This window comes from Hirundo rustica, chromosome 3 (genome assembly GCF_015227805.2).
Source record: "Hirundo rustica isolate bHirRus1 chromosome 3, bHirRus1.pri.v3, whole genome shotgun sequence".
Lineage (NCBI taxonomy): Eukaryota > Metazoa > Chordata > Aves > Passeriformes > Hirundinidae > Hirundo > Hirundo rustica.
In genome coordinates, this window is record NC_053452.1 from 9,010,979 (window position 1) to 9,029,277 (window position 18,299).

Below are 18,299 nucleotides of genomic sequence, written 5' to 3' on the forward strand. Positions count from 1 at the left end.
TGAACTTTGCTTTCTGATCCATGCCCACAGACTTTCATTAGCTTTAGGTTTTGGAAACCTGTGTGGATGGATCGCACAGGACCTTGCAAAGCTGAGGTTGGGGAGGAGGTTGAGGCAGGGGTGCTGAAGAGCTCGCTGCTGTTGAGAACCTTTCCCACAAAGTTTGCTTGTGAAGTGGATTTGTGAGTGTGTCATACTTGAAGTCATGTGAAATGTGGAGATGTGTTTTAAATGCAAAGATCCACTTAAAAGGAATGCTGACCTTGATCAGCGTAGCAATTAGATAACTGTACGAATGTTTGGAAATTTAGGGCAAAGAGGAAGCAGGACCTGTGTGCTGGTCGGTGGGGAAGGGTGAGTGGCCAGGAGGCAGAATCCAGTGCCCTGGGATATAATCAGGTGCTGTGTGAGTGGAGCTGTGCACCTACTGATGCTGGCCTTATTTGAGTGGAGAAGCACTTGTCAAAGGAAGTGGGACATTTGATGATCCCTCAGTGAAGCGTTCGGGGTTTGAACTCAGTACAGGACTGTTCTGGTTTCCTCTGTGCTAAATGTGGCGAGCCTTTATCATTTTGCCAATTAGTGATTCATTCTGGTTAAATGTCATGATAGATGTGTCTATATTTGAAAGCGATAATCATCGGCTCGGTCTGAAATAAATAACTTTATATGTACGCAGCACATTGTTCTTATTTTGAGAGTTTTGTTGTGGTTTGGGTTTTGTTTGTTGGCTTGTTTTTCCCAGTCTCTATCTGATCAGGAAAAGGAAGTTGAGGTCTCAGGGTCATCTCAAAATGCAGACATTTAAAAACCTGGTGGGGGGAAAAATCCCAGCAAAACAAAAAACCAAACCCAAGGCGTCTGGTTAATGAGTAAAGTTGTTGAAAGTTCATACTTGAAAGTGCACATCAATCAAGAGTTCCCAGTAAAGCTTATGAGGAATATTTCATAAAAATAGGATTACGGGAAGGCTGTGTTCTCAATCACAAACTTTTGCAGCAGTATTCAAGAACATTTTGTGCACTTCTGAGTTTTCAAGTCACTTGCGTCTAAACCTTTGTTAACCAAATCTACATGTTTTTGCTTCAGTATTTATTTTCTGTGCTATCAAAGGTAATTTCTGATAGAAACACAGAACAATTGCACGTTGGGTTTTTCCCCTCCTAATGTGTTTATGGTTTTGTTTTCTTTAGTATCAGACATTGAAGGTGGTGATACTTTGCAGCTCAGAAAGGAACATGCCCTCAAGATATTCGCTTACATCAATTCATGGACGCAAAGGTAATTTTGGATTGAGTTTGAATGCTGAGGATGCTGGATCTCGACAGCAGTTTTCCCTTTTTAAAATACAGCAGAGTGATTCGAATTAGCAAATTATTAATGTGTAGCTAAATGATACCTGGAGAATAAAGGCTGCTTTACTGCTTAGAAAATAAAAACAAACTCGTTACTCAGTGCATTTTCGGCAAAGCATATTTTGAATGCATTGGGTATTCTGGATGCTGTAATAATTGTGTGGAAAAACAAACAACTCTCTTGTGGTGACAAACAATGTGTCTTGCTGCTTTAACATGAAGTTTTGTGACCATCTTCTGCAGAGGCAGGGTAGGGTAAGGAGAATTTAGGAAAAGGTGACTGAATGGAACCATCGTGTTAAATTTTTTTGCATGTTCTAATACTCTGAGTCAAGGTGATGAGGGATTGCAGCTACAAAACCAATAAAGAAAATGCTTTGCATGTTTTTGTCTTAAATCAACTACATTACTCCCTTTAATCTAGTATTTAAATTACTGTTGTTTTGAGCTTTTTTAAAGTACTGATATCATTACATTATGATATAAAGATGTATTACTTAGCATCTACTTATTTTTTTTCCAGCACAAGGAAATGTATGGATATTACTTTTTAGAAAGAATCTACACTGAAGATGTTTGGAATTTAGTGTTCAGCAGTAGTTTTAAGACCAAACTGAATCCACTGAATCATAAGTAATTATTGGGAAAAGGGTAGAGAATAAATTGGAAAACATTAGTCAGAAGACTCCAAAAAGAACAAAAAAAAGAATTGTCACATTTTGGATACCTGTGAAAGTAGGAAACCACCTCTTCCTCATTTTGCCCAAAAATTATTAGCCAAGTTCATTTTCTTCTGCCGTGTGCTTTTAGACACAGAAGGAATTTTAAAATGAAGATACACAGCAGGCACAGAAACCAGACTCCTGACATTTCTTGACAGGTCCTAGATGCCAAGTTTGTCAGAGAACAATTGCAACCCAGTTTTCCAGGTCATCATCTGTTCAGAGTTTTGTTCTGTTCTACAGCTTCACAAACCTGAAGAAAAAAAAAAAAAAGATCGGATAATACTTAACTCTTTATTTTCGTCTGGTTTCCTTGTTACCTTCCACATGTAATGGTTTCATACTGAAAGAGCCTGGAGAACAGTCCTTAAGCTTGTTGAAAAGGCCGCAGGAAGGAGTTTTGACATTTTAGTTTCGTGTTCTGTCTCTACTCTGCCAAATGGGCTTTTGAGAGTTCTGCTCCTTTTGGGTTTGAGGCCTTCCTTAAGAGCTGCTTTTTACTTTGTTGCCTGTAGTTTAAGTCTCTGCTTTTGTTCAGAAGATCACTTGGTGACTCGTCCCAAAGAGCACCTTTATCTTCCATCTGCATGTAGTGTTTCCATTTTAGTTTTCTTCTGGAAATTGTTGCGTTGAAAGAAGTAGCATGCTCATTTTTCATTGATCTCCTCAGTTTTTAGTGGAGCTCTTCTTCCTGTGAGCTCCACATTCCAACAGAGGAAGACTTGGAGGTTTTGCACATCTCTCTGTCTTGGAAAAGAATTCTCCAGTATGCGAGAAGTCGTCACCAGACTGTTTTCATTGTTATTGAGGATGATTTGTTGCTCTCAAGTGGGGCAGTAATTTTTAGACATAAGTGATGGACCTCTTGAACATAATTTTCCCCTAGGATAAATGCTTGAGGATACACTGGGTTTTGCCTGCAGTCCCTTGTTGTCATTTGTTAACAAGAAGATACATTTACAAGTAAATGACAAGAATGTTTTTCACGTGGATAAAGGCACACTCCATTTACACAATATTAAAGGGATTTTTCTTCCTCCACAAATGGAACAAAAGGGTTTAGATGCTTCAGTCCCTGTATTTGTGCTGGAATTAGGGAATCCTGAATGTTACCTTTTTGTACAACCCGCTGAAAAAAGTGAATATCTGTATTCAGAAAGTATGTGCTTTAAGAGCTGTAGCTCAAGGGCATGTTTGTGTTCCATCAAGAGAGGCAGCACCCTCTACCTGTCATAACTCTGGGTTCTCTTGATTATTTTTCCCCCTAAAAATTACAATTTATTAATCCCAGTCTCTAAATTAAATGCTAGGTTTGCAAAAAAAAAAAATATTGCTACTTACTGATGACTTCTTGGTCTTCTTCGGTCTTTCGTCTACGGATTTGTTTTTGAAATGGTACATGTGATTTTTGTATTACTTTAATGTCTGAGAACTCAGGTTGTGGACTGGAGTCCACTGTTCTCCATCTGACGGGAGTTGGAGAGCACCTCTGCAGCAGGACAGCTCCCAGTTTATGCAGCAGTTGTGTCGTGTAGTAGAGTTTGAGTCAGAAAAAGCAGAGTGCATCTCCAGAGCCTGTCACAAGCATTAGCCTTCATTTTGTTCTCCAGTAAGTAAGGACACTGCAATGATGGCTTTCTGTTCTGTGTTCTCCAGGATTTAAATCCTTCTACAGGAATATCCTCCAGCTTTTTTGTCAAAATGAGGGAGGTGCTTGTTTTAATGGAAAAAGCAGCTGTTCCCACACAATGGGTTTAGGGTACCTACCTCAGGGGTTTATGCACCCAGGATCTATTTGGCATCCATAGTTATCCTTGTCCGCAACTAGAGTTACGTTAGAGCTTTTGAACTTGATGATTTAATTGATTTTAAAAATGATACTGTCAAAGGGATGCTGTAGAGTTTTCCCCTCTTGTTCTTTGCAGTTTACAGTGTGTCAGTAGATAAGCAGGGGAATAATCTCTGAGCCTGCCAAGTGAAGAAAGTACTGGAGATACTTGAGCTGCTTTTTCCTAGACGGATAAAGAATATCAGTGTGCATGGGATCACCGTCCAAATGCAGATAAAGGAAGTGAACTTAAATAGTCCATTAAAAATAAAATTACTTCGCAGCCCCGTTGATTTGAAAATAGCAATAACGAGTTCTTACACAGCTGACGAGAATGTCAGGATGATTTATTGCAGTAAAGAGCAATAGAGAAAACCAGATGAGGAAATGGAGTCAGAAATGTACTGAAAAACGTGACTTCTTCAGTGGCACGGTGACCTTGCCCTCGAGACTTTTTTTTTCTGTATTTTACTCGCTGTAGCAGCCGCTAAATGATAACAGGGACTTCATCGTTTTGGTAAGCATTTGGAAATAATGGAGTGTTCTCAAGGCTTAAGGAAGGTTCTGTGACTCCCACTTGCTGCTGGGTAGAGTCTGTTTCATTTGGATTTCCTTTATTTTATGATTCTATCAAGTAACTTGTTGTTGAAAATGTTTTCATGTGAAGAGTTCTCTTGGTTAAGTACCTGCCTGATTTTAACTGTAGGAATTTTTATTTTTATTTTTTCTGTTTTCTTACAGACAATGTTTGTGCTGTTTCAAGGAGTATAAACATCTGGAGATCTTTAACCAAGTAGTTTGTGCGCTTATTAACTTAGTGATTGCCCAAGTCCAAGCTCTGCGGGACCAGCTCTGTAAACATTGCACTATTAATATAGATTCAACATGGCCAGAGCAGAGCAATCATGCTGATGAGCCCCTGAATGTAGAAAGAGAGTCTCACGAGGAGGAGACTGGAGAACGGCAAAAACCTCTAGAGAAGAAGTTTGATCCCGCAAGAACTTGTGTCCTGAGCGAGGAGGAGCCTGCAAAGAGCACGGATGCTTTTGGCTTGTGGAGTACTGATGAGAAGGAGAAGCTGCTGCTGTGTGTGGCAAAAATCTTCCAGATTCAGTTTCCTCTGTATACAGCTTATAAGCATAATACTCACCCCACGATAGAGGTACATCTTCTCTTTGTGTCTGTCTTGAATTATTTGGTGAAAGGTTAATTGTTCTCATGAATGAGCAGATTGGAGTTTGCTGCTTTCATTCAGGATGGGCACGTTCAGCTCTCCTGTTGACGTCAGTAGAGCTTGTCAGAGAAACTTTCTAAATGCAACATTCTCTTCCGCTTTCTTTAAATATGCTTGCTATAGGAAATATATTGATAAGTGTTGGCCGGAACTGTACATTGAATTATTGTGCCTTTTAAATAACAGGTAGGCAAAAAGGGAACTATAGTGAAGCCTTTTTTCCAGAAGGTAATCCATTAATAGTGTACTAATTTCTTTTCATTGCAATCTGTGGTTCTAGAAGCAAAGCTCTCCTGAACTAAACTTTGTGCAAGACCAAACTTGTTAGAACAGCTGATTAATCGACTGGAATAACTGAGCTCTGCACAGGTTGCTTTGTTCCAGGGTGCTGATTTTTCTCTCTGATATTTATTAAGGCTGCCATTCAACATTTTCCCTGTTTTCCTCTTAAAAAAAACACAAACCAAAATCCCAAATCCTGCCATGTTTAATTCACAGTTTCTGAAATAAATATGATGGTGTTAGCATTTCCTAGTGGAAACAACACGTTTTTGGAATGGTTGGCTTTTGATCCAACTTGTGGTAGTCTAATAACAAATAAAAAGAAATTTTACAATATTTGTATGCAAATTAGATGTACATTTCACCATATAGGAAAAGCTTCTATCCACCAAACTTCTGAGAAAGTCAGAGTGAAGAATTAAAGTGGAGATAACCCACTCCTTTTATCTCATATTTAGAGAATTGTGGGAGCTCACTGGAGCTTGGGTTGAAATTTGCTTTCAAAACTGAAGTCCAAAAGGAGAAGATGCTGAATCAGATATATTACATGAGTTAGGGTGGTCACAACATCTGATCAGTTCTTACCGAATGAATGCTGCCCTGCCTGACAAGAAATGGAGTTAAAACCCCCTGCACAGCAGGTTTTTTAGCTGGCCTGGGTTTTGGTTCTTGCTCTTCTCCAAACCATATGGGCATAAATTAACAGAGGTAGTTTCAAGTATATCTGTATAAAGTGAATTGATTTCTCTTCTGCACTCCTGTGGGACATGTACTAAGACTGGCTTCAGAGGAATGTGGAATGAACAGTTCTGGAACAGCTTTTCTGTGGAATATCACACTTGCTTCTTCTAAATTACTATTTAATGTATTTTTTTTCTTCTTTGAATTTCACTTCCAAACGATCAAAAGAAAATCTCCAGGTGCCTGATGGGATTTCTTTTTCCCTTGGTGTGCAGCCTTGGAGTGATTTAGACCCAGATCTGTTGTAGATTGCTGTACTGTGATGATGCCCAGCACTCCAGACATGCTAATGTATATATAATGTATGTATCATCTCTTATACATCACTTGAATTATCAAATACATTGATTAGCTATCCTAAAAACATAAGGGGAAGCTGAAAAACAAAACCACTTTCCTGAGGTACAGGCAGGTGAGGGAATGTTTTTTCCTTTCTGCTAGACTTCGTGTGTTTCCAGGTCTGGATTATGGAGATGTGCCAGCCTGCCATATTTGTGCACCCTTTTTTGGGGGGGGGGATTTTTTATTTTGCTTTAAAAGGTCCCAGCATCAATGATTTTTCTTACAAAGTGATGTTTTCTGTACTGGGAAGCTCTAGGATTCTGTTATTCTGCTGTTTTAATGTCAAAACTTTCTGCTCCCATCAGTGACTCGCTGAGGTTCAGCATGTAATTTTGGATTTCAGTCTAGAGCACGTCTTAGCTGAACTGAGACAAGTTATTAGTCCCAGTAATAAGAGTACTTCTTGCTTTAAATCAGGCTTGATTTCAGTCCTCAAGAGATCCTAAAATAAAAAGATCTCTGCTTTAAGTGCATTAACTATACTTGTAAGTTAAACAGATTCCTGAGCAGCCCAAATCTGCCAAAAATTTGTTGGGAGAAGCTGGTGTAGCTCTCCCTCTCCCACTAAACATTTCCTTTGCCTGGAAAAAGGGAAATTTGCTGATCCAGAACAGACTCCAGTCTCCACTCTGACTTGAGAAATTGCTTGTTTTAGCTGCTTGAGGTGAACTTTCACAATTTCGTGGAGTTATCACATCTGTTAAGGTTTTGCTGTGCCTAGAAATGGCCTCTTAGGCTGCCATTTAAGAGTTTCCAGTGTGAGGCTTTCCCACGGTAACAATTAGCAGGCAATATTTGCCTTGTCCTTTGCTCTGCAGATGCCTCCAAGGGCTTTGTTCTTAATGGCAGCAGACAAGTCTTGAAGTCTAATCCCCTTCTCAGCTGCTTGCCAAAGCCACTGGACTATCTGGTGGAGAAGGAAAAGATTCCTGTGGCAGCAGGAGGTTTCTTGTTCAGGAGTTCACGAGGTTGGATGAAAATGAGCAGCAAGGCAAGATTTGTTGGTAGTCAGAAAAGTGTCTCTACCTGGGGGATCATACAGATGTCTCCTTAAATGATATGGGCTAAGAATTGTTTGTGAGATCCCTTACAACATCTCTAAAGTGAGTGCAGACCACAGCAGCCTGATTGGTACCCAGAAGAGCCGCCTCTCTTGAAATCTATCAACATTTTTGGTGCCCAGAGGGGTATTTGTGTCTCTTTTTCATCCTAAACAAAATTAACTCAAAGTATTTTTAAAAATATGTTGGTTTGATTTTTTTTTTTTTTTTTTTGAGAAAGCTTCGTACTTTGAAATTAATCATTGTTTTTCTTTATGGGATATTTTTTTTCCCTTGCATACAGGGTGGTTTATGACTGCATGCTCTATCCTTTTCATACTTAGTGCAGCAAGTGAAATACCTGGAATGGGCACTAGAGAAGAGGGGAAAAAAGAATTTATAGAAGGAAGCTCTCAAAATCCCATAGAGAAAGAAGCAGCAATGTGAAGTGCACTCCTGGACTTTGCACTGTCTCAGAATGAACAGTGAATCTGAAGGGAGTTACCTGACCATTTAACAGATTTTGTCAGAGGATGAAGTGAAAGAGGAAACAAAATCAGCTGTTGAGGTGTCTGTAGCTGCAGTCCCTGACTGTTTGGGGTCTCGTGCTCTCTGCTTCTCCTTTTCCAGTAAATATTTTCTTGGAACATACGAGTGCTTTCTGCCACGGTTGTGTCCAGCTCAGACCTCAGCCAGTACATTTTATTACAGAATGTTTGGAAGGAACCTTGAAGCTCATCTCATTCCAATCCCCTGCCATGGGGACACTTTCCACTATCCCAGGTTGCTCCAAGCCCCGTCCATCCTGGGCCCTTCCAGGGATGGGGCAGCCACAGCTTCTTCCCGCCCTCACAGGGAAGAATTCCTTCCTAATCCCAAATCTAGCCCTGCCCTCTGGCAGTTTGAAGCTATTCCCCCTTTTCTTTCTGCTGTGTGGCTTTGGGACAGCCCTACCCCTGCCTGCCTTTCTCAGAAGTCCCTCTCCAGCTTTTCTCCAGGTAGAGCTGCTCTAGCTTCTCCTGAAGTGATGGTGGGTTTTAATGCCATATTAGATTCCCATGAGGAATTCTCTTATTTCCTTATAAATTGAAGCTTAAGGAGCTCTCAGGCTGTTCTGTTTCCCATCTGCAAGGACAGAGGTCACATTTCCAGACTCAGTCTCTCGACTGCAGCCTTTTGCAAGCTTTCCAGGACTCGTGCAGCAGCCCTCTGTGAGTTCGGGATTTCTGCATTCTAAGAACTGCAGTTCGCTTGACAACAAATCTCTGGGTTTTTATTTCAAGAAAACTAATGAAATTTCTCACACCATTTCTGCAGTTTCCATGAGCAGAGCGCTGAACACCTTTTCTTGCTGCTTAAAAACATACCACCTACTGCCTTCAAAGCCGTTTTAAAAATAACTGGTAGAGTATCACGAGTTCAGGCATGACTTAGAGTTCAGCAGAAGAAAAAAAAGAAAATAAATGCTTAGCTATAATATGAGCATATTGAATAATTCAAAATGTTTGTATCACACTTAATCCATCCAAAATTGCTTGCCTCCAGCATCCTCTGGTACAGTTCTAAGAGGCTTACTCCTACACAGCTATTTAAAATATATTCAGGAAATTTCATTTAAGAACTTTAACTTTGTGTTAAAGTTGCATTTGATTTGTGACTGTCAATACTGGGTGTTTGGCATGGAGGGATGAGAAGAAGAGGAATGTGTGGCTTTACCTACGAGCATCCATGGCAATGTTGGGTTTTACAGCCCCTTTTTATACCTTCGGTGCCCTTTTGCCCCCAGCAATGTGCATGAAACTCACAATATGTTACAGCCCTGATGCAGAAACTTCCACTCTGTACCGCCCAGCAAGTGGATGTTGTGGACATGGAAAAGAAAAGCTGTTTTCCCTAAACCATTTTAAGTTTAGTGCTTCTAGAAAAGAGATTCCGTGCTGCAGCGAGTAGCTAACAGAGTGATAGGGTGATACTGTTCCTTCCCCTCCTTCACTTAACTCACTCCTGTAAAAGTTTGACATTTATTTTGTATGCTGTTTTTTGTTATATATAAAAGATAAAGTAGTTGAAATTAAAGGTTTTTACTATTTCCGTAGCAATGAATATTTTGACATTTTAACCCTTTAAATCATCAAATGCAGTTCCTGTAAATTCAGATGTTTGCATGTATGTCTCATCTTTATTAGAAATAGCATTCCAAAGTGCCTGGATTGGTTCTGTTCTGTATTTCTCAGGCTGGTGTGACAGACTATGCCCTCTGCCATATTCCTGTTGAAAAAATTGGTGATCTGAACATGGGTGGGGTTGAAGAACAATCTGTTAATCCAGCCTTTGAGAGACACTGCTGAAATGTTCTCTTAAGTGTATTTGTGTATTCATATATATTAACAGAGGTAAAAACATGGAAAAGTCTTTTATACAGTGGAAAAACGGAGCAAGGCTTGAGCTTTTGTCTTCCTCTGAATTAGGAATTTGGGTGTTTTTATTGTTGACTGTGATACCTGGTAAATGGCAGTTGTTTTCTTGTTCTGTAAATGTGTTTTTATTGCTTGAGTTAATTTCATTTTTTTTTTCTTTAAACAGGATATTTCTGCTCAAGAAAGCAATATATTAGGGGCGTTCTGTGATATGAATGTAAGTTGTCCACTTTTAAATAGGTGCACATTTCCTAGAAACTTCAAATGACCGTGTTCATTCCTCTGTACGGATTTGTGTTCCGCTTGCGTAGCTTTTGAATTTCCTGTGTGTCTGAATGATCCAGTATTGATTCTTCTCCCGTGTTTTGAACCTTCCTAGGATGTAGAAGTACCATTGCACTTGCTTCGTTATGTTTGTCTGTTTTGTGGAAAAAATGGCCTTTCCCTCATGAAGGATTGTTTTGAGTACGGAACCCCCGAGACGCTGCCGTTCCTTATAGCACATGCATTTATCACAGTGGTGTCTAATGTGAGTATTCCCTTTCCACTCTTCCACTTGAACACAAAAAACAAAAGCAGTCTGAAGTTTGCAAGTACTCTGTGGGACCGGGGAGGGATAAAAAAGGCTGTAAATTTTCCATGTTGGGAATGAGGTTTATTCCTGCCGAGCATTTCATTATCCAAACCCTCTGCGTCTCCTGGCAGCGCACAAGCAGTTTTCCAAGTTGTACCCAGGTAGGAAGATTGTAACAGCCCCCAAAGATACTTCAAAGAACGTTGTCAGAGGCCATTTCTGTCCCTCAAATTGAGCTGTGGAAGTGGTTTTAGTTTCTTCAGTTTCTTTAGTTTCTTCGCTTTTCCCTATGAGGCACAAAGGAAAAGCCTGTGGATTTCTTTTCTCTTCAATTTCCTGTGATTTTATGCCATTATACACATTTGCAGCAAAGAGGTAATCATTTTTTTCCCCACTTAGTTTTAGAATGCATATCCTCCATCATTTCTGCATTTTGAAATCAGAGGGATTTTTGACTGGCAGAATTATGAATCGATTTTAGTGGAGATTTGAAGGAAATTGGTGATACAAATGAAACCCAGTCCTTGAAGAAGGACATGTGAAGACTTAGTGTAATGTCAGGATAGAAGCTGTGACCTGTCTTGTGGATAGGCAAAAAGAAAACCAGAAGTTAGTTCCTTTCACCTTGTGCAAAGTGAGTTTGATGTGATTTTGACACTGATAGCAATTTGAAATTCTTAAAATCAGATTCTTCCTTCCACACATCTTCTTCCTTGTCGCTGTTACTGCCAGCCAGGAGGATATTCTGAGGGAAGCAGTGATTGGAATGCAGCTGGTGTTGGGGTCTGGATCCCACTCTCCTGATCCTTTAGTGTGCTAATTCCTGACTTACAGGTCAGAGAACGAATGGGCAAGGCCGTGATGTGCTCCATTCTTTCCAAGCTGCCCAGGAGGGCTGGGGCAGCGCCTCTCCACGTTTGGTTGTGAGATATGGTCTCAATTAGTGAGATATGTTCTCTGCTGGCCCTTTTTGTGGGAGCTGATGAGTTCTTCATCTCCAGCTGCTGTCAAACCATCTGTTGAAAATGTGTGTTCTTGGAGCTTACTCTGGTTCAGAAGGAAAATTTGGTCATGGAACCAAACGCTTTCACAGTTTTGTTTTTGTTTTATTTTTTGTGAGAAGGGGCAAAACTCTTGAAAAATGAGTGGCAGCTCCCTATCACATCAGCCTGTTTTTACACCAGCATTCTGACTGCAATTGCCATTTCCTGGGTATCCTATATCAGTGCAACTGCCTTTCTTCTTTATCCTTTTTGGAAGTCTTTATTTTTCTCCACATAAATTGTTTCTTTATTCTTAGCCATGTGCCCTATTCCAAAATACTTCTCAGCAAAGTTTCTCCTTTCAGATACTTACTTAGAAACTTTGCATTTCTCTTTGCTTCTGGTAGGTAACCCATTGATCTGACTCGTGCAGCAGTTTTAGATGAGTTCTGTGGCAAAACCTGGCAGATAAAATGAATTCAACCCAAACTACAATTGAAAGTATTGTTCCTTCAGCCTCTTCCAGCACTGCAGCTTTTCCCATTCAATGAGCATCTTCCTTTTGAACTCTGTCTGGCTTTGCTGACAAATCTGTGCGAGCTGAGGAAAATTGTTTAAAAAAATTCTATGTAGATTTTATTTTTACGTGTCAGTTCACTGCAGAAAGTATAAGAAAGTGTTCTATGTGTAGTGTTCTTTGTTCATCATTTGCTGCATTTTGGTATCACTCAGTGTACTTGGAAGCACTGCTGCAATAGATTTATTACAGCCAAATGAGGCAGCTAATTTTTTGGACAAAATTCATTTTACCTTGCCAATATTAAAAAAAAATACACATTTCTCCACCTCTCTAATGATGCATGAACTTAGGATTTTGGTGTAATGTTTCTCTTTCCTGTTTGTTTTTATATCATTTAACTGTATTATTCACAGAACTTAGGTAAATATTAAAAAAACCATTTCTGATTGTGAACCAACGCACCAAATTCCATCAAAACAAAAAGAATCATTCACAAGACTGAACAAGATATTGGAGGTCTCAACAAGAACTCTGCTAATCCGACTTGGTTTTATCCCAACACATTTGATTTTATGGGATGTAGAGATATTTATTCCAATAATAGCTCTACAGCTTCAATTGGTAACCTGTTCCCAATGCGCAGAGCCAGCCTACAGTGTGTTGTAACCCTTAAATACATTTTCACAGCTGTAGTCACTCTTGAGAATGGCAGTTAAATAGCCATTCTTGTAAAGATTCCCTGAAATACCCATGCTGGAATTGTTTTTCAGGTATGGAGGATAAAGGAGTTCTTTAGCTACCACCTTCTAGAAATTAACAGAAAAAACCCAAACTCTGAAACTCGAGAACAGAACAGATGCAGTGAATACTTTTTCTTAAAAGCAGGTGGAAGCAAAAAATGACGTAATTTTATTTTCTGTCATTTTACAGATGCCAGTTGATGTAATTTTATATATTATTTTATATCATTTAAACAATTTAGTATGCAAATGTGAGTCCACATTCAAAATGACAGTTTCATTTGTAGCATGTGAAACGATGCTTTAATTGAAATCCGAGGCTGAAGGTTTTGTGTAATGCGAGTGTACAGATGCGTGATTTCAGCTGAGGAGTTTGAATTAATACAGAGTGAAGATTACTGTGAACGGTGAAAGCTAGGAAAACAAAATGATAAAAACATTTCATCGTTTTATTTCACAAAGAAATGTATTTTCTTTGGTGTTTGATACTGTATTTGAAGCAGAGTACGTGGTGTTAAAAATCAAATTATGCAATCATAATAATACTTTTGTCAACCCTGCAATTCCTTGTCAAAATGTTGTTTAATTCCTGTTTCTAGAACAAGCATCTTCTAGTGACACTTTGTATCTTTGGGATGTTAGCATTTTTTTTCCTTCCTGCGGCTGCCAGTTGGATCAGAAGCTTATTGCAAGTGTGGTCTTTTTTTGCAAGGGGAAGATTTGGCTGGTTTGTCTCGTAAAGTAGGTTATATTGTTACTGTGCAGTTCTTGTTGCCTTGTAAAAAGTAAGCCTGCAAATATTTTTGTCAGAACCGACTCAAAAAGTTCCTTAGCAGATGCTGGAAATGTTGGAAAAAAAAAAAAAAAACAACCAAAAAAACTGGTGAGAAGTTTGACTGCAGCCTAATATTTTTCTCTCCTGTCAAGAAGAAATATATGCATTTTCTGCATATGGAATCGAGTCCTTAGGCAGAATTTCTTGCATCAGCTGCAAAGCTGGAATTCTTTTAAGAGCAGAGCTGGGGATGCAGAGGGCCCTGAGTGAGGCTGAGCTTTTCACAAGGGCTGTGCAGGCACATGATTGAATTTACGTGGGCAGGAGCAGCAGCTGCTGTGCCTCATCTGTGCTCCATCCCTTACCTGGCACGGAGTAACAGGTTTAACAGGCTCCCGGTTCCTTTTTGAAATGCAGATGTCACTTCTGACTTGGCCTCTGGAAGTCATTTGCTTGGTGCTTTTCCTCACAGCTGGGTTTTTTTTTTTCTCCTCCGCATGTATTTTCTTCCTGCATTCAGCTTTGCAAAGGTGGTAAAGGCAGAATGGTAAATATGAGAAATGCAAATACGGTAGTAAAAATCCTGCGCTTCATCACTGCTTGTAAAACATCTTATTGGATAGGATATGTAAGCCCTGAGAAGCAAAACAACACAAGGCAAACAATGTTACTTGATTTAGGAGTGATTTGCAAGGAACTGAAAGAATGGAATGATTTTCATGTAAACTTTTAAAGAAAAAGGAAAAAAAAAAAAAAACCCACAAGGTTGAGTAGCAGTTTTTCCTGCTGAGGAAATTACAGAAAATACCAAAATGAGATACCTGGGCAGTATGATACTATTTATACAAAATTTGTGTTTTCCAGCTGACTAGCAGGAAAGATGCAAATCTTCTTTATGAGTCAAAAAAGCGTTCCCAGATACCAGTTTGGAAAATCAGAAAATTTAGAAGTTGAACCAAAACCCCCAAGAAAGTGGTTTTTAAGAGCAGAGTTGCACGTGCAAATGTACCAACAGTATTTCAGTTTTTTACCGTTCTCTTTAAATGTCATTAATGAAATCTTTATCTATTTATGTTTTTGAATTATAGATCAGAATATGGCTACACATCCCTGCTGTCATGCAGCACATTATACCCTTTAGGACTTACGTTATCAGGTAAATTTTTATTTTAAGAATTTCTCTTGTGGGACTTTTTGACGGCACCGATTTCTAATTGCAGCTGATACTTCTGATTGTCCAGGTTGTTGCTCTATCATTTCAACAAGGAGGGTGAAGGTAATGTTTCGAGTTCGTTTGGGCAGCTCCTTGCACGCGATTTCAGTATCAATCAGATCCATCTTGTTAAGAACATTCCCTGTGTGACACCCTGCCCCATTCTGGCGTGTTGGGTCAGGTCCAGTTGGACTCCAGTCCCCCTCACTGCCGTATCTTCAGCAAACTGTGCATCAGGTTTGCACTGAGGTGCTGTAAGTAGAAGAGCAATCTGCCCTCACTGAGATTCCAGAGCCTGAGTTTGAACACAGCTTTCACATTCTGATGTTCTGTATTTCCAGCTGGCAGGAATTGAAGTGTGATCAAAAGTCTACTCGCACTTTTATGTAGCTAAATATATCCAGTCCCAAAGATTTTCTTTGTGTCAAGCTGTCTGTCATACAGTGAAAATAACACTTTCAAATTGAAGTACTCGTAAGGGTATTTAATTATACAAACAATTTGTTTTTATTGGCTTTCTCAGGACAATAGAAACATTTCAGTGAGCTGCTGATGAAATTATCTCTGTGTGTATATCTGCCTGGAGGTGGAGGGGTGTGGTCACAGCTAATTCCCCTTCCAGTGGCCCAACATTAAATTTTCCTGGTGGAGGCCGCTGCTTTTGCATAGATCCACAGCTCCTCCAAGGCTCTGGGTTTCCTCTAACAGTAATATTAGAAACGTGCTTATACTGCTCATGGCAAAAAATGGGCTTTTACACATTATTCTGTCTTAACTATACCAGTGTAAAATAACACTCAACAAAAATAATGACATTGGCAACAAGCAGGCTCCCTGAACAACGAGACTGGGAATTGTTTCATGTTATAAAATGGTCTGGTTTTCTGTTGACTGTAAAAATGTAAGTACTGACTTGGCTGTCGATCTGTTTTGCTGTACTGTGGTCTCTACTAAAATGATACCAGCAGAGAGAAAAGCATTTTGATCTTTTATTAAAACACATCACTCTTGAGTTACAGTCCAGCCATGTGCACTCCTTTAGTGCTGAGGTGCTGTCTTTGAAATCTTCCAAAGGCAATTATTAATCATGAGGCAGTCAAGAGAGGGCAGGTAGAGGATTTTCAAGTGCTTGTCTCTGTACATATTCCATTCATGGTTGTTGGTGTACCTGGGAATTCGGTCATGAGCTTTCCCTGTCTTCTTGCAATGTGTGGAAATGGAAAGGAGCGTCGAGGGATCAGCAATTAAAGTTAGGCTGATAACAAGGAACTGCTTGAGGAAGACGGAATAACACCTCCTGTAGTTTTCGCTGCTAATCCTTGCTTGTCATCCTGTAATGCTTAGAACATTTCTATGTTATAACTGTAGGTGCAGCTGGGATGGCTGGAATGGATAGAAGATTTTTGGGGGAGGTTCTCGTGTCTTCCTTTTTATGCAGTGGAATATTTGATTTGAAATGTGATTTGTCAACAGCTCCTTGCCATAAATAATGCCATTCGTGTCTGTTTGTAGAATTTGCAGGAGGCTCACATCAATCAGAAAGGTAACAATGACACAGGACGCATCTATGGAAAAGCCAGCTTAGAGCAGGAAGGTGATGTTCTCCCAGTTTTTATTTTTCACAGCTGAACCCCGATGGGATCTGAGGTTTCTCAGTGCTAGGAAATCCAGAGCTTTTTTTAGTGAAGATTGGCTTATGGAGTGGGACTGAAGCTTGGAGGCCTTATAGCAAAAATAACCTCAAGTGCTGTACCTTTATGTGGGACAGAAGTGAACACAGATGCCTTCAGGGAAAGATGACATCCCTGATGGATGCAGCTCACCCCACGTGGCTGTCAAACTTACAGATCTTGGCTCTGCAGCTTGGGTCTCTGGGTCTCCATCTGCTTTTACTTCAGGAAAGAGACAAAAGGGGACACAATCCCGGGCACAGCAGCACAGCACTTTTTAAAGAAGTCCTGCAGAGCTTCTGCTGCCCTGCAAGCTATGAGGGGTTTTTGGAGAGGGCTTTCATCTAGAACGAGCTCCAGGGGCTCTGATTTAGTTGCAGTTGCTGCTCCTGCAGTTGCAGGAAGTGCATTTTACAGGGCTGACCAGCGAGAGAGATCACCTGACTGGCATCTCAGCGGCACTTCTATCAGCTGAGGTTCCCCTTTAGGTTATGGTTATTTCTACAAGGAGTGGATGAAGGAAACAGCAGAGTGTGCATTTGTAGAGAGAGACCACCGCTGGAATTCCCAGAGATCATGAGACACAATCCTGTCATTACTGCTGCTGCTAGAAAAAGAGGAATAAGTGTTATTTTCTGCCTGGCCAATGGAGCACAGACATTCGCATCTTGCCTCTGAAGTTGTCTCTGTGTTTTTAAGAAGTTTAGGAAAGAAATAAAGGATTAAGTAAAAATTACATGAAATAGAATTGACATCTTTCAGTAAGGAAGCAAAGTGATTTTGACTTCCTCCGGAGGAAGCTCTTACTGATGCTAATACCTTAGAATTCTGCATTTAAAATTGCAGAATTCTCATTAAATGAGACTTCCAAAAGTGACTCAAGTTACTGCAGTTATAAAAGAGGGTGAGTTGATGATGTCTCTCTCTGAACAAAGACATCGGTTCTATCTGTCTTCTGCCTCAAGATCAGAGATGAGAGATGCTCTGGAGTTCCAGATCCTGAATGTCTCTGGGGTGCAGGAGCTCTCAGCTGTGGTGTCTTGAGGACAGTGTTTTTGCAGTGGTGACGCTGTTGATTGAAAGTGCCCTGGTGAGTTCTGTCTTGCAGAAAGTACAGCAGTCATAGCACTGACCAGGAGCATATTTTATTCTACCCCTTTTCTGCTCCCATCCCCTTCTCCCTGGCTCCTGCTTGAAGATGGATCTGGAGATATTTTTTTGTGGAGGATTCCTGTTTCTGCCCCAGTTGGGCAGAAACTGCAGAGGGAGTGCAAGCTCCAAACAATTCTGATCCGTGGTGCTTCCCATAGAAAATGCAGCAGAAAGAATTCAAATAACTCTCCTGTTAAAAATACTCATCTTAACATGGGGTTTATGGCAGCCCAAACCACTCCTTCCTACTGCATGTCACGAAAACCTCTTGTAATGAGCCTTGAAGGTTTTAATCACAAAAAATATTTGTCTTCTCCAAAAAATCTGAAAATTTAAAGTAAAAAGATAAGTCAGAAGACAATAACCAGACACTTCAGGAGAACTGACTCATTCTGCTGGATGCCCTTTTGCAGCTGTGGTCCAAAGGAGTCAGATGAAGGGAAAAAAAGATGATTTCACAGCTGAGTAGCTCTGAAGTCCTGAAGCATAAGATGTGATTGTAAGCATTGCATTAGCATGGAAGTGCGTGTTTAAAACTGAACTCTCTCTGTCCCCAAATACAGCAAAGTGAAATAATTTAAGTAGGTTAAAATCAATATTTAAAAAAAATAAATATAGATACTGTATATTAACTGATTGTTTAAGTATGCCAGGCTGGCAGGACAGGTCCTGTAATATGTGGAGTATCCTTTCTTGCAGATGTATAAAAAA

The 18,299-nt window shown here is 40.0% G+C and overlaps 1 protein-coding gene across 8 annotated transcripts in view; it reads left to right on the plus strand.

Moving 5' to 3' along the window:
- USP34 (ubiquitin specific peptidase 34) overlaps positions 1 to 18,299 on the plus strand; it is a 111,866-nt gene that overhangs the window by 16,147 nt on the left and 77,420 nt on the right. For all 8 annotated transcript variants that reach the window (XM_040060245.1, XM_040060251.1, XM_040060248.1 and 5 more), the window contains exons 2-6: positions 1,194 to 1,281; positions 4,647 to 5,067; positions 10,128 to 10,178; positions 10,341 to 10,490; positions 14,642 to 14,709. In XM_040060245.1, the coding sequence (XP_039916179.1) occupies positions 1,194 to 1,281; positions 4,647 to 5,067; positions 10,128 to 10,178; positions 10,341 to 10,490; positions 14,642 to 14,709 (778 nt within the window). The remainder of the gene's footprint in view (positions 1 to 1,193; positions 1,282 to 4,646; positions 5,068 to 10,127; positions 10,179 to 10,340; positions 10,491 to 14,641; positions 14,710 to 18,299) is intronic.